Genomic DNA, 16678 nt, shown 5'->3' on the forward strand with positions numbered 1-16678 from the left:
ATAACAGTGCAGTTAATTTTTTTTTAATAAAGTCCTGCTGCTCCCATTGATGAAATGGCAAAGCTCCTCTTAATGGCAGAGAGACCAAAACTCACCTCAGCCACCTTTGCCAGCGCTCACATCCTGATCCCAAACAATCCAAGGTCAGGAGAAACCTCCAACGGATTGCAAAAAGGATTCTGCTAAAAGATGTTAAGTGCATTTGGGGATACCCAGTGCTTTGTGAAATTGCCACGGAATAAGTTGTAATTATTTCTTTCGTTTCTACCTCAGATTGTGGACATAGTGTCACATATCAAACGTTGGTCTGGATGGTGCACAGTGGGGATGCTTTAAAAATTAATAATTTAAAAATCCCCTCCATTAATACAGAGAGACCATTTGTACAGATGGGAAAATAGGACTAACAGCAATCTCGCAGAGAAGAACTTGAAACAAAAAGAAGAATAAACTTATTTGCTTATACCAAGTCTGCAACTTTAGGGGAAGGCTGAACCTGCAGGACTATAAGCATCTCCTAGCCGGTGTCAGTATTCTCAGAAATTGTGTTTGGCCTGATGTGGCTAAACCTCCCACAGAAATTGGCTGGAGTAAGAGCACTGGAGCATTCAGTCATCCGCACATTCTGGGGACAGGGGCTGGGAAATTTATCTTTATTTCTGAGATGTATAAGATGGTACAAAAGAATTCGTCATACTTGGGCTTTCTACTTAGCTTTACTTATTTATAGTTAACTGAGACAGGCCTTTGTCAGAAAATAATTTGCATCTGGTCTGGAAACTCTCAAATGATTCTTCACAAGCCAATTTGAAAGAACTGAATTTTGGCCCTGAAAATAAGGTTGATCATAGAAAATTGTTTGGCACTCAAATCCTGCTTTGTGTTTTCTCTCGTCTCCCAGGTAGACACACACAGGTGGGAACATACACCAAAAAGTCCAAAGCAGCTATCTGCCTAGATGTGTACCTATAAAAGTACCAAGTTCTGTGTTTCCCCTATCTCTTACTTAAGTGAACTGAAGTTTTGCCATTAATTCAGCAGGAGCAGAACCGGTTCCGTTCTTGAATGGTTTGCAACAATGGGTTCTCTGTTACGGGAATGACGAGCAAATAAACAAACACATGCGATGATGACCAGGGTCGACATCCAAAGAAGACATGTCCTGAACTGGCAGAATTATGAATATGCTACGACACAAAGGACAAGTTCTACAACACACAGTAAGTCATGCGATAGGAATTACCGTGACAGTCAGGGTGGCAATCCTCTGTTGGCAAAATGTATTAACAAGAAACACCATTACCGGAATTGAACAAGGATATAAATTATTCTGCTTGCTATAATTATCATCTCCACAAAACCTATGCTGCATCTGGGAGAGATCATGCCTCCAAAAAATAAGAGTAACAACTATGTTATTTTTAACTCTCAGCATTCCACTAGCCGCTTGGCTTCTATGCGTACTAGGATTTTACATAAGTGAAGACTGCAGGTTCTCATACAATTTAAGAGATCAAATGAATGATAAATAAACAGCAAAATCATAGCAAAAGTCTTCCAAAAGTTTTTTTAAACATTTTAAGAAAACACGATGAGTTGGTGTCTTAAGTTGAATAAAGAGCTTGCCGTAAGTTTTGCAATCTCTGCAGGTTTTGCACCAATGTTTAATTAACAAATACGATTCCTAGAGTGGAGATATAACATTGATTTTCATATAGAAATGCAGATGCACAGAATAGTTAAGTTCTAAATCCAAAACTGCTGGTCCACAAACTCAGTACTGTTATTGTATTGTATTGTATACTATAATTCTGCTCTAAATGTTTGGAAAGACAAAAGACATTTTTATCATGGAAGGAGGCAAAATATTTTGCTACTAATGCTACTATTATTTTGCCAAAGAAGAATCTAAAAGCAAGTGAAAAAGTGTTTAAAAGTCATTAAAATGCTTGCCTATATTTTTAAACAGAGTAAACCCCCCAAATACTGCTCCTTGCACACGCTTTGCTCTTGACTGTGAAGAACCTACTGGCCTACGTGGAACAAGAAATATTTAGCTTTTCTAGTTTTCCTATGTGCAAACAAATATTTTCAGATTTTCTGTTTTAAGCTTTAAAAGAATCTTCATTTGCCAGTGAAACAATATATACTGTTGTCAAGAATCTGGAACCTGCTTAATACAAAGTACTTGAAAAGAAAATGTTTTCTAACACATGGCTTTAACATATTGATGTCTTTTGCATTTTAACATATTTGTAGAAATGTATCAAGAACTTTAAAAATAATGAAAAATTTGTTTGATCTAGACACAAAAACCTACAATAACCATTGCAATTTAATGTTTGCACATTCACACTAATGGGTTCCTTTTCAGCAGCATATTCAGATTTTAATATCTAATCCCGTAGTTCCTACAAAGGTTAAACTTTTGCAGCTACTGCCTTTTGCCTTAGGGAATTCTGCAGAACGTGTCTGAAGAGCAATTTCAATAGAGACAGGAATTTTGTATCTGGTCCTCCAAGCGAAAGCCACATGCACTCAGCAGGGGTGTTGCTCGAACTAAGATGATAATTTTAAGATTGCAATTTTCAGTGCTGATGGACTAAGAGGTCTTATTCTCCACCAACACATGAGATTGAGTAGGAGGTACAAGGCAAAGTAACTAAATTGTTTGAAGCTTCTAGGCTTCTTGATGATTTATTACTAAATTCTAAAAAAGCTGACAGGCTTGCAGACTCTTGTCGACTTCTTAAATCAGCAGGCCAAATTCTGTGCAAGTTCACAGCTCCGTGCTGAGCACTGAAAGTTCTCATGTGGGAAAGCTGCACATCTCAGAGCCCCTAAGAATTTGGCACCAGGAGACTTAGGAATGGGTGCTTGCCATCTGAAAGGACTGGGACAGATTTGGCAAGGGTATTTTCGACTGATCCTGTATTATCTTACTTACACCATCCTTGCACAGCCATTCCCATTAATATCAATTATTTGTTGCCCTGGATCAGAAGGTGATGACATATGAAATGATTTACAATGGGATAAGGGCCTCCTAATCTGTTTCAACCACTGCAATAGGCTTTAGTCCCTTCTTAAGACTTCTTTATGTGCTGCAGCTTTTCCGAGGAAGCTTAAAAGTAACATCGATGCCGCAGTTAAGATACAAAGACAGAATACAAGAGATACAGAGGCTAAAGCCTTTGGTAAATCTGCGTCTGGTAATATGCTACATTAATTTCAGGGTACTTAGGCATCTAACTCAGAGAGGGATATAAAAGACTGGAAGTTGCGAGTTTGAATTCCCTTAAAAGTAAACCAAATAAGACAGATATAATGCAGAGCCTCACAACATGCCTATGCAGACTTCTCCATAGATACCACTCACAAGGAAAGAGTAGACTTAGCTTAAACGACATTCAGGCTTTTAGACTTTAGTAAAGGCAGTGAGATTTTTTTTTTATTATTTTTCAAAAGAGTCTTGAAAACCAAATGACTGGCCAGACATCTGTCCACTCCCACTGAGTAAACGCAAGAAAAAAAGTTCAGCCGCTTCAGTGAGAAAACGATCAGACGCACAATGAGCCAAATTCAGTCTTGAGTTGCACATAAGCAAATCATTCACTTTGGTGGAGTTATACTGCACAGAATTTGCATCTGAGTATACTGCAATGTAAATCACCTTGACTGCAATGACATATGTCACCTTGGCACTTTGCTTTTATGCAAACGCTCATTCATTCTTTTTGTAACCCGACTTTAATCCTCCACACTTTTCTGCACACCAGTCAAAATAAGTTTTCTGGAAATGAATAAGCGGGAAAACTGGTGCTTGGTCTATTTAACATACTCAAGTTGCTGATTGAATCCACAGCTTGCTAATGGAACCACGTTACATGGTTTCCAAATCTCAAATATTCTGCTCTTTGCATTTTACAGGAAGAGGAGGAGGAAAAGGAGGAAAAAAAGAAATGTCAATATTATACTACATGAACTGAAAAGCAGACACTTCTGTTGAACCTATGTATGTGGTTTATTACATGAATTCAGCACTAAGCACCAGAGCCAGCAATGAATCAGCTTTATCCTCATTAGATGATGTCAATAGTCTCCAGGGGAAATGAAAGTAATTCACTCAGCTAAACTGTATCAAGGAAACAGTTTGTCTAACACCAAACAGCAAACCTGGTTTCCAAATATAGAAAGAGATTCCTGATTAATAAGCTCAGCAAATCTTTGCACACAAAATGTTTTCAAGGCCTACACAATAGCACAAAAGAGAAATACAATGATGTCAAACCGCTTTTCCTCAGACCAGACTAAGCCACTCCAGCCCTGTTATGTTTGCATACCTGCAGAGCTTCACGGATATTGCCATTATAATCAATTATCTCTGTTGCACCTTGATCACCTTTCTGTCCAGGTGGTCCCTGTAATATAATTTCCGTAAAAATTTTGAGACACCTGCCAAAGACTACTCTAGACACTTAACTACTGACACATGCTTTGACTTGATTATGTTGTGTTGGGATCTTGTTGTACTTACAATATGTTACGACAAACCACAGAAATTAACATTAAACTGAAGTTTGTTTCTAAAGCTATCATGGTTTAAAACCCAGCTGGCAACTAGGTCCATGCAGCTGTTCACTCGCTCCCCCCGCACCCCAGCAGGGAAGGGAGAAGAGTGAGAAAAGGAGGGGGAAGAAAAAAAACCATGGGTTGAAATAAAGACAGTTTAATAGAACAGTAATGGAAGAGGAAGATAATAATAATAATGGTAAAAGAATATACAAAATAAAGTGATACAACACAAGTCGCTCTCACCACCCCATGATCGATTGCCCAACCCATCTCAAGTACCAACTACAGATTCCTGCCCCTGGCCAACCCCCATTTATGTACTGAGCATGACATCTATGGTATGGAATATCCCCCTGGTCAGCTTGTCCTGTCTATGCTCCCTCTCAGCTTCTACGGGATGCTGAAAAAGTCCTTGACTAATATAAACATTACCTAGCAACAACTAAACCAATATGTGTTGTCAACATTCCTCAACATTATTTTCATACCAAATCCAAATCACAGCAGCTACTAGAAAGAAAATTAACTCCATCCCAGCTGAAACCAGGACAAAAGGAAAACAATTTTTTAAGAAAGATGAATATATACAAGCAAGTCAGTACGCAGAGACTTGTGCTGCAGTGGGAAATATATGAAACCTCTGTGGCTAAACATTTAAGCAGTCCCTATACTGTAGTTCTGTATTGGCTGTGAACAATGTCAGAACATCTGGCGTGTAACATCCTGCCCATGCACTGTTAACAGAAGACTGCTTCAAATAGTAGCAAGGGCTGTTATTCATATTAAAGACCAGTTAAGCAGCACATGTTCCACCAGAGTCAAGTGCCCAATTTCACCGGTTTAACTGGAGTTGCTGCTACAATTTCAACTCATAGTGTTGAATCAGCTGAATCTAAGTACAAAACAAAGAGCTGAAACATGAAGTAGACTTACCCGTGGACCTGCAGATCCTGTGTCACCTCTGTCACCTGTATCGCCCTATGTAAAAATGATATTTGAAAACAGGCATGCCATTTGACAATATATCATCTACTTCTTCCCTTTTAAATAGGTTTACCTTAAATAAACCAGTTTCAAAGGCTTCTCATCTAAAACAGAATGTGTATCTTAATTAAAGGAAAAAATCCTTCAAAATCTGTGTATGGTAAAAGGGTTGTCAGAGTTGTAACATCCTTGCTGGGTATGGTAAAATTGTCAGGGTTGACAATGATGCGCTTGGTTCTATATGAATTGTTAAAAGTACTGTATTGGGTTGGAATAAGAAATCCCAAAGAACCAAAAAAAGACAAATTACCAGTTAAGGAGTTTGTGTAACTTCCCTATTCTTAATAGCACTATTCTCAAAAGCTTTAAGAGAAAGCTAGAGAAATGAAATCACTCAGTCTGAAAACACTCAACAACTTCTTCAAAGGTGTGTTTCACAAGTGTATAAACTTTTCTTTCTGCAATCACGACTCCACTTTCTGAACTTCCCTGTTCTGAATTGTTGCCTCCCCTACAAACACAACATTACTGTCAGCATGAGAGTTCCTTTACTCCCTCACTGCGACAGGCTTAAGATCTTTACCATCCTGCACACAGCTTTTTCTTCCTGGCTATTAGTCATATGTTTCAAGCGATGGAGGGAATTTCAAACGTGTATGCATTCATAACGCAACATCCAGTGACTATGATTCATTTCATTTCACGGTCACTTTCATAGCAAGCTTTTACATTTTTATATTACGTGAAATTGATTGGGTAAGAACTGCAACTTTTGCTCCTGTTGAAATCTATAAAACTTTGGGACAAAAGTCAGGGAAGAGTGATTAATTCACCAGTGGTAACAGAAAACACAGAAAACAGCAAACTTCCATGGGGCTAATGAAGCAATATGGGGAGCAGGCTGCTGGCAGGACATAATCAAGGTTGTGCCATCTGCCTTTCCTTTCAGTGTTGCCTTGGCAGCAGCTAGTGAAAATGTCATTGGAGTTGCTCAAAAATGAATTTCCCAACCACTAAATTGACTTTTGTGGGACAGATTTGCAAGACAGGTATGCAGGTAAAATGAAAACCATATATCCTTTCTTGATAAAAAGGGAATTAAAGGGCATACCTTTATCTTTTTGGTACATTTGGGAGGTGCCCTGGTACTTTAGGCAAATGAGAGGCTGCTTTACTCTTCTACTCTCACCCTGATGCTTTAATCCCCTCATCAGCTCCCTCACTCTCCAATGTTTCTTTCTGGCAAGAATGAAAGAGGTTGTGGCATTTATTTAATCATAACCTTAAGCACTGCGAATGGGCAGCTCTTCGAGGACCTTACAAGTACTGCAAACAGTATCCGATCAGCCTACATTTTCTTATCATCTTTATTTTGACAGTAGACACTCAATAACCACCTAAACAAATATATTTTCATTTTTCTTTGACTCCATAATATAACATGAAGGAGTCCAGTGAGCACAGTATTTGCACAGCAGATGAAGTAATAGAAAAGCATATATTTTATCTCTCTCTCTACATCTATGTGAACCGACTATATCTATACAGACATGGATTTATATATGTACAGATAGATAGATATAATCACAGTAGCTTTTTAAAGTAGGCAAAACAGTAATATAACCTAGAAGTCTTGCCTTTGTAGGACTACTGGCCATCATATCTCAGCCTGCAGAGTCCATCTGATACCGTTGGTTCCTAACTCACCAAGGTGTGGGTCCACAAAATTTTTCCTAAACCAATAGATCTCCACAGGCATAGTCAGGTGTTGGTTCCTGGGATGTGTGAGGACTAACCCACATCACTTACACAGAGAGAAACCAAGTTGCATGAGGAAAACCAGAGCAGAGTGGAATAGATGTTATAACAGAAAAAGAACTAGAATCACAGTGTTTAAAACACACAGGCTTCAACTCTAATATCTAAAGCTGCAAGTCAGAAGAAGGTTTCACTTTCAAAGAACTTTTTAAAGAATTAGTGAAGTTTCTGTGAAACGTTACAAATAATTTATCCTAAAAATCATTGTGTTAATTACTCCACTAGAGACAGTTTCTTTACTACTAACCTTTGACCCTTTGGGGCCTCTAGATCCAGGTTCACCTGTTTTCCCCTGTGTGAAGGAAGATAGACAGGAGAAATATGACAGAGAAATGGGAGTGCAGAGAAAATGAAATTAGTAATGACTAACTATAGTATGGAACAGCAGAAACACTTCATTTCATATGAACAAGATAATGAATATGTAAAGACACTAAATTTATAGCACCCAGAGTGATATATTCTTTCACAGCAGCATGCAAAGGCCACGGATTCCTTCCTTCCAAAGGGAAAGTATGATTGGCATTAGTAAAGAGTAGTCATCATTAACAGCGGTTTGCAGGAATGACCTACGTCATTCCACAGCTCCTGAAAAAATGATAGCTAAAACATAGAGAAGGTAGTTAAAAATCCTAAAATAAGGATATTAAAATAAAGCGTTACCACAACGTTTTTTCCCAGTGGCTCAGATGAATATAAACTAACTGGCCATGGAGCACAGAATCTGCCTTACTGTTTTCAGGACGTATTAGGAAAGGAAAACTTGATGGTATTGACACAGTGGAAAATATTAAGACAATGCTAAAATGTAGTTAGAATGATCTCTTTCTTAGAGAGTTAGAAAGCAGCATGCAAAATGGATTTTCTCTGCATTCAGTAGCTACAGTGGTTCAAACTTTGATGCTGATTGTTAGGGACCTGGAGGTCAGGACTTTAGCTGGAATGAATTAGGCCAACTCCATGACAGTGTATGTAGGTAGTGTCTTTACTTTGTAGACCAAATAAGAGTCTGTTCAGACTGCAATTCCACAGCTGTGGACACAAAACTGCCATTGTCTTGTGGACTGAAATGGATTATTTGACAGCATTTTCATTTAAAAGTTCACTCACCAAGTTTTTGTTCTATTTTTCAGCAGGAAAAGCTGTGTTCATAGATGTAAAACTAACAAAATACTTCCAATGCAAAAATCAGACTGACCTTTGGTCCAGGAACTCCAGGTTCACCTCGCTCGCCCTTCCCAATAGGGCCTGCCTCTCCTCTGTCACCCTATTGCAACAGAGACATATACATCACAAAAAACTGGGCAGCCTCCAGCACACCACCAAAGAAACCAAACCATCAGAATAAAACATTTTTAAGTTCATCTATGACTTGTAATGTGTTGGGGAACTATCCTCTGAGTAAATAGTCTTCTCAAAGGCAAGAGAAGAGGACTTCAAAACGGAAATGTGATTTGTAAGGTATTTTTTTCCCCTATTCTGAAAGGACTGGAATAAAGATCCCCAGACTGTGAGGCTGTTCGTAGGATTCATAATATTCTAACTTTGCCATACAGTGTCTAAAAAGAAACCCATAAGAAGAAAGAAAAAAATAATACACATTTAGTGGACTGTATTTTCAGTCCGATGTGTAGTATCAAAGTTCTAATACCTGCACACACTTTCAAACTTTTTTTTTTTTTTTAAAAAAAGAAATTATAATCTCTTCATTCATGCATATTCTGCCTCTTGAACACATAACTTTTGGGATGCTAACGTGAACAAAGGCAATGGAAGAACTTAAGTTAAGAATGGATATAACACCTGCCTTCACATTGTTTGAGGGCATCAGTACAAAGACATATATATCATAGCACTGGTCCCCGAACTATGACTTTCCACATTTCCAAGCACTGCATATACTGTATTTTAACCAGCACTTTAAAATTCCTGGCCATTTGCAAAAACAGATTCTGACTAAGCATTTTACGTTTCTGGATAAAAGACTCTTACGTGGTTAGTACAGTCTCAGTCTCTGCTACGTGCTGAGGAAGTTGAATTTGACATTGGCTCTAAGGGCTTTGCACCAGAGCGTTGGCCAATTACCCTTACCTTTGTTCCTGGCAGCCCTGGCAACCCAGGTTCTCCTTGTGGACCAATGAAACCTGGTTCACCCTTTAAAAATACAATATAAGAAGAATGTTACATTATTTATCTAGCAGTATGTAATTACAGTAACACAAGTTTCTTTTGGGCAGTATTTTCCCTGTATTGCTTACAGCTCTCCAGCTGTGATGCTACAGTTAAACAGACAGACTTTTCATCATGGGTAACTTTCATCAGCACAAATTCTTGTAGCAAGCCATCACACCGCCTGTGAAGTGCAAATGAAGCAGAAGGTGTCAAACATAGTTTTTTACGAGGTTAAGGACTGTTAATATGCAACCTGGACTATAACATAATATACCAAACCAATATTAAAGCGAGTCTGAAAGCAGGAGGGGAGCTCTGGGTGATTCCTAAATTTAAAAAGGGACAGTTCATTTCAGTCATGTGTTATGAGGTAGTTTTCTATTGCAGCATGTGAATGGATGGGCAAACAGGGTGAGGGTATGACAAATGGAGAGGCCAGATGGTACCGTTGTAATGTGTTTTCCAGGGAGGTACTTAGCTCTCCAAAAAGGAGACCATAGAATCATTTAGGTTGGAAAAGACCTTTAAGATCATTGAGTCCAATCACTGAGTTGGATCAAAAGCAATCTCCTTTCAAGTCAGAGACTCCCAGCACTATGGTACTCTCCCTTCTCATTCTGACAGTAAAATACTTCAGTTCTCTGCACCCAGACAACTTCTCTGGCTGTGAACAGCTGGGAAAGAGCCACAGCTCTCCTCATTCCCTCTCTGTTCTGCCCACTTGCCCATTCATTTGTACAAACATAACAGACAAATAGCAGGGATCAAGCTGAGTTACAGCACAAGCAGTATTAAGCAGAGGAGTAAGGACATATTTTATTACCTATCTCCATGCCTGAAGGGGGATAAGGGAAGATTAATAAACCATATGTTTTCCTTCACAGACTCTCCTGAACAAGGTTTCCTGCTATTTAATCTTGCATTTTTTCACATAAATTTGAATCAAGAAGACATACCCACAAGCTACTGTAAATTTTAAAATCAGTAGTGTAATCAAATTACTAAAGATCTATTTCTTAGCCTTTTAACAATATCCCTGAACTTAATAACTAAAAATTACCCATCAAATGCCTCTTTAAATAGCTAAAAGACAGATGTGCCATAATCCTGTCTTGATATAATTACTGACAACATATAGAGACAATGAATATAAGCAGTTGGATAACATTTCTCTTCACCTCCATAGAAACACAGGTGTGCTGCATGGGGCAAGCAAATTAGGAAGTATTCTTGCACATTCATCCGCACTCTCATCAACAATCCATCATTAACAGTTCAAAGCAAAGAAGGTCTCTAGCAAACCTATAACCAGAGAAATTTTTCTGGTGGCTATATTGAGGGCCATAGCAATTTCTCAGTGACCTCCATTTATATTATCAAAAAATACAATGAAATAATGAGTTTTCTCACACAAAGTTCTAGCTGGCCACGGTTCAAAATATGATAACAAAGGAATAAACTAAGACAAACATGTCATAGAGAAGCACGGTATTTTTCTGTCATAGGAAAAGAACCCTACAGCTTATGTAAGTCTTTGTATCAGTGCACACCATCAAGAGTAACATAAAGTGGTCATTGCAGATGGAAGCACTTTATGGTCAGTAAATGCAGCTTCCATCCCTTTGTTTTAGAATAAGAAGGTACTCGATAGCCCCAAATTATTTTAATACTGACTTTACCAGGGCTAATTTCTTGGCCAGCTAATTATGACTTCAAGGCAGAAGAAACACGCAGTGACTACATGATTCAATCTTTTCAGTGGTAAAGCTTAGAAGTGTCATTCGGAGGTTGATGCACAGCTTTTCAGTCAAATTCTCACACTTTGCTCAGGACTATACCAGTTGCCAAAGTCCAAAAAGAAGTCCCACCTTCCCACAAAATCTCTAAAGAGACAAGAAAAAGGTGCTTTGCAATAGCTAGTGGAATTGATAATGGAAGAAGCCAATGGCTTAATAAGCATAAGTAGAATACAGATCTTATATGACACAGCTTTAAAACATTATCAAATGTGGAGTGTAAGTGGTGTGTCAGTTGAGACTAGGAACTGACTGGCTGTGCAGCAGCTCTGCTGAGAAAGATGTGGTGGTTATGGTGGATGCCAAGCTGAACGTGATCCAACAGCGCACACTTATTGCACATGACACAAACTACAGCAGTTAAGACCTGGCTACATTTAGAAAAACATGCAACTCTCCCTCACTGCTAGTGAGGCGAAGTAGATTAAAAGACAGATCTGTTTTGCCATCTGAACTAAGCTTCTAAGTAAAATGACAACATATTTTGATGATTTGAAACTAAGCCGTGTCCTCTCTAATATTTCAAATCTCTTGAGTGTAACCACAGCATAAGGCATCAACTGAAATGCTTATTGGGTATACTTCTGCACCATTCAAATTGGAGGTAACAACTGGATCAGGTTTGTCTTAGAATTAGAATCTACCAAAATTAGCACTGTCGATGTGTGAAATGTAAAGAAAACAGTTTCTCTCAGCAAGGCATGCTGATATCCCTGTTATGCAAAGGCCATTCTGATTAGTCCATCACACAAACACAATGCCGGAGCCACAGAGGAATGTGGTTAGGAAATCAAGGACTAAGTGGTTTAGTTTTTTGTTTTAAATATGTGATACATCTGTGATTTAGCTGGCACATAGCTGCAGGAAAGCAAGAGTAAAGGATTGCTCCAGACTGCACTTTGATTTGACAACATTGCACCTCTGGGATTCACTGAAGCATCTCCCGATCTTTAGTCTCTTACTTAAATGAGATCAGAATTTGTTCCAAACTACCGCGAAAAGTGGTGTACAAGAAATCAGAGCAACCAAGATTTGGCTTTCTGAACTTTTCTAAACATCTCACTACAACTTCTTACAAAAAAACCAAAGTTTTGTCTAGTAAGAATCTACCACAAGCTTCTTTTCCTGCAAAAACAGGAACAGGGAACACAAAATCTGCAAAGAAAAGTTAAACAGGTAGGTTTTGAGAGAAAAGTAAGGAACTCCCCCATTTGAAATACTGTTTGGCAGCTGTGTAGAAAGCCACCAGCAAGTGATGACTCTTTGGGCATTTTAATTTAACCCTTTGGCATGGTTATGAAATCACTGCTTAGAAACCACCACATTGCACAGGAAGCCAACGAGATGAATTCCAGCATTCAAACTTCACCTACTGTTAGGGCTTGGAGTAACCACACAGGCAACTTGGTATTAAAAAAAATAAAAATCAACAAGCTTGTGAATTGCTTCCATTTTACAGGAGTGATTTGTTATCTTTTTAAGAATAATTTTTAATAGCTTGATATGTTAATGTTTTAAGAGACTAGGAGACTATCTCTATGCATACTCATTTTCACCCTCAAATGTCTCTGAACTGTAGGAATACTAGTGGGTCAGACAGCAAATGATATGCTACTTCTCACAAACCTCGTTAATGGTCATTTTCACCTCTTATCATAAAACATCTGAAACAGAAAAGGGGCCTATAATGGCATGCTGTACGCCTAGCATAATGTGAGCTCCATCACAATTTAATAGTAAAAAAGCTACCTTGTAATTTACTTCGGAGGATTGTCAAATTTTTATGAGGGTTATTATCTGGACATATTCATAACTGGTTTCCATGACGATCAAAGCTTTTATGGGCTGAAGCAGAGGCTGGCTTTGATATTAGAGGTTAACCATACGACACTCTGTTCGCTGTTGCCGTCTTCTTTTAACTTTTATAGAACCTGTAATTGGCTAAAACTTGGACTTTCACTTAAAAAAGGTGCAACAGTTGAAATCCTATTTGCAATGCTAATTGCTGTTTTAAACACCACCAATTTGGCAAACGTTTACTAACAACGTAGTCAGTTAGAATTAGCGCTCACTGCAGAGCTGAGATACGCAGCAACACAATTATTTGAAACTTTGTTCTCACAGATGGGCCTCATCCAATTCCAGTGCCTGAAATACACAGCTCTATGCTGCCACAAGCAATCAATAGAGAACAGCAGTTGCTGGATACACTGTTTTCCCACAGAAGGATCTTCCTCTATATTATTCTTCTAATGAATGTAGCACAGATTTTCTCATCCAGATCAATGCTTGCCGAAAAAGAAAACATGTGCTGCAGAAAAGCGCCCAAACCAGCAACTTTTCTGTAACAATGAAATAAATTTGCTTCCATTTCTGAAATTACAGAAGCTATCCTACTTTGGTAAATAAAAATATCTGAAGTCACTGATAAAATACTTTATTGTTGCTAAAGCCATAAAACACACAACCCAGTTATTCCCTTTATGGATATAACTGTGGTCTTAAATATTTTTTTAAGTCTCGTGGCCACCTTACTATTTTCCTTCTACATCAGCTTACTGCATTACTTTCTCTGTGCTGTAAAAATGAGGCCAAACCAACCTTTAGACCATGAATTTGCAAGGAACAATGTAATTTCAATCCTTATCTAGTGCTATGCACTAGAACTAGCCAGAGAAGTGTAAATGTCAAACTCCCACCTTTATTACACAGTTCATTGGTCCTGAGATATTTTATTCAGTGCCTGCCCCAGTGCTGGGGCCATGGCAGTCCTGTGCCTCCAGGGCCGACTGGCAGGTCTGCCACGGAGCCAGGACACAAGCACCTTTCCCTGGTGTCGACTTGCAAGACTGAACGTGCCAAGACCAGGACTCCTGCCTGCACACCTCTGGGCTGGCAAACCATGCCAAAGCATCCAGAATTTCTGTGGAGGATTCTGGTAATGTGGGTCCACCCCACAGTTTTCCTACACGGAAAAACCTAGCTGTGTGGGTCTGAGGAGAACCCTGACATGCTCCAACACACAACCTGGGGGCAGGCTCAGAGCTCACAAACTCCTGCCTGTAGGTCTAGCGGTTCTCCAAAAATTTCTGTGTCTGGCATGGGGCAGCCTGCAAACTTCTCAAGAGTCACAGACTTCGGGAGAGCCCAAAGTGTCCTTTCTGACAAGCACTGGCATGGAAAGGTCCTCATCAAGAGGCCAAGGTATGCTTGTCATAAATGTTACCCTGACTCACTCACAGGCATATTTAAAACAAAACCAGTATGATGGATGCCCTTGCCTTGCCTAACACTACTGAAAGAATCATGCAAAAGTGTAGATACATAGAACAAGAGCTAGCAAAAACCCCCCAAACCCAGATGCAAGGTAATCTGGAAAAGAGCTATGAAGTGATAATAAATTGGATTTGGTTCACTGGTGCCTGTGCTGGTTTTCCAGAAATTGTCATCTGCTGCCCTCAGACTTTGTTTCCGAGATTGCCATCTAACCAAAATACTGCAACGTTTCTACTCTGGAGAGGAGTGAGGGCCAAATTCTAAGGAGTCTAGAACAGAGCAATCCAGAGCTTGCTCATGCCCTGCCTCCGTCTGCAGCTCTTAGTTCCAGTAAAGCGATTTCTCAGAAACTCAGCCGGCCTTAGACTACAGCAGTCAGAGAGAACGACACCTTATACTTTCTCACTGTGAAGGGCATTAATGCAACTTTATATATAGCCTGATGTCCATGGGAATTTTGCTCTTGGGAGGACTACAGTATTCAGCTCATAAGAAGGAAATGAGCAAGGTAAAAGGAAATCTGATAAAAAAACCTAACCCCATTTTATAAGGTCTTTGTTAAGGCTTTTCATACCCGTTCAGAATTGGCTCCAGAAACGGCCAGTTAAAACAGGTTGTCTGGCTCACTCATCGCATTTGAAACAATATCTTCACTCCCTAATCAGTCTCTAAACTTAGAAAAACAATTCTGGTTTAGAATTTCCAAACGTACGTTTGGCCATTTAGAGAAGGAAAACCTTACAACCTGGACAACCTGGCTAAAACCCTGAAGGTTCACAACGAGCCCTACTTTGTACGACATTTATTGCTTTTTAGTGAGCCTAATTTTCTCATTACTTTTAAGTTCTGCCTGTTTAGAGGATATGCTGCTTTGGAAGGCTGCTAACAGAACCAGTAATAATTCTGATTAATTCTGCATGCATTAGTCATATCAAGGACTTCTTACTTAAAGGCTAATTATAATTCAAGTCAGCACGGTACCTACTTTTGAGGATTAGAATAAAAACACTTGTTGTAATGAGTGCCTCGGTTTTAATTCTTTGCAATGACTGAACTGCTAAATTATGAAGATTCTGGCCCCAAATTGTCTCCTTTAGAAAACAGATGACAAATCTAAGGATTTTTTGTCGCTACTCTGAAAGGTAAAGAACTTTATTGTGTGCACTGCTTTCTGACCATCTAAAATTGTGTATTTGAGGCACAGAGATACTTTCAGATTACTGATGTCAAGTCTTCTTTGTGGATGACAAAATACTCAATTTCTGAACACAGCAGAATATTGGACTCTCAGATTATTCAGCTGTTTTCAAAATTTTGGAATTGGATTGGTTTATTTTTTTTTTAACAAAGAAAAAATAAACTATGCTATAAAACAGATGCTGTGAAATAGATCCTTATAAGCTCAGTCTTCCAACTAGTAATAGCTTTAGAGGAAACAACATCCTGTGTTTTAGTTACTTATGTTTTAGCCTTTTCCAGGAAATAAAATGAGAGCTTTCAAGCTCTGGAGGATATAGTTTCTGACGGATTAATAAGAACTGCATATATCTTGAAGAACGCCCCAGTAAACACTCCTGACACGTGCATACCATCCAACGTTAATGATGATTTCATTTTCTGGCCTTGATTCTCAAAATTATTTCTGGGAAATTACACGTCTATCCTATGCAAGTGATTACTGCCATAACATATGGAAACCAGACAGCTAGGAATGAATGAACAAAGCTAGATATGTAACTAAATACATACAGCTATATGTTTGTATATATATTTCCACTCTGGAAACAGAATACTGAAAATTAATTGCACAGTTGTGTAATATTTTTTTTTTTATTTTATATTTTACCTGTCCATGCATAGAGCTACTTCTGAAAACTAGCCCTCCAAACTCAGGTACTAAAGTCCTGTTTCTTTAGATCAGTTCCCATTATCACCCAGAACATGCATCTTTATACTCTACTTTTCAGTATTTCACCTATACTACACTGCACGTTTTCCTCTGCTCAGACAGCTGACCCACTCTTCAGAACACTGTATGTGAGTGACGAAAGATTGGA

The 16678-nt window shown here is 38.8% G+C and overlaps 1 protein-coding gene across 1 annotated transcript in view; it reads right to left on the reverse strand.

The window, feature by feature from the left end:
- Window positions 1-16678, reverse strand: part of COL25A1 (collagen type XXV alpha 1 chain) — a 133694-nt gene that overhangs the window by 33251 nt on the left and 83765 nt on the right. Inside the window, exons 16-21 of the mRNA XM_054203160.1 lie at window positions 9469-9531; window positions 8576-8644; window positions 7625-7669; window positions 5509-5553; window positions 4344-4421; window positions 1244-1267 (exon numbers count right to left, since the gene is read on the reverse strand). Of these exons, the coding sequence (XP_054059135.1) occupies window positions 1244-1267; window positions 4344-4421; window positions 5509-5553; window positions 7625-7669; window positions 8576-8644; window positions 9469-9531 (324 nt within the window). The remainder of the gene's footprint in view (window positions 1-1243; window positions 1268-4343; window positions 4422-5508; window positions 5554-7624; window positions 7670-8575; window positions 8645-9468; window positions 9532-16678) is intronic.

Source organism: Rissa tridactyla, chromosome 5 (assembly GCF_028500815.1).
Source record: "Rissa tridactyla isolate bRisTri1 chromosome 5, bRisTri1.patW.cur.20221130, whole genome shotgun sequence".
Lineage (NCBI taxonomy): Eukaryota > Metazoa > Chordata > Aves > Charadriiformes > Laridae > Rissa > Rissa tridactyla.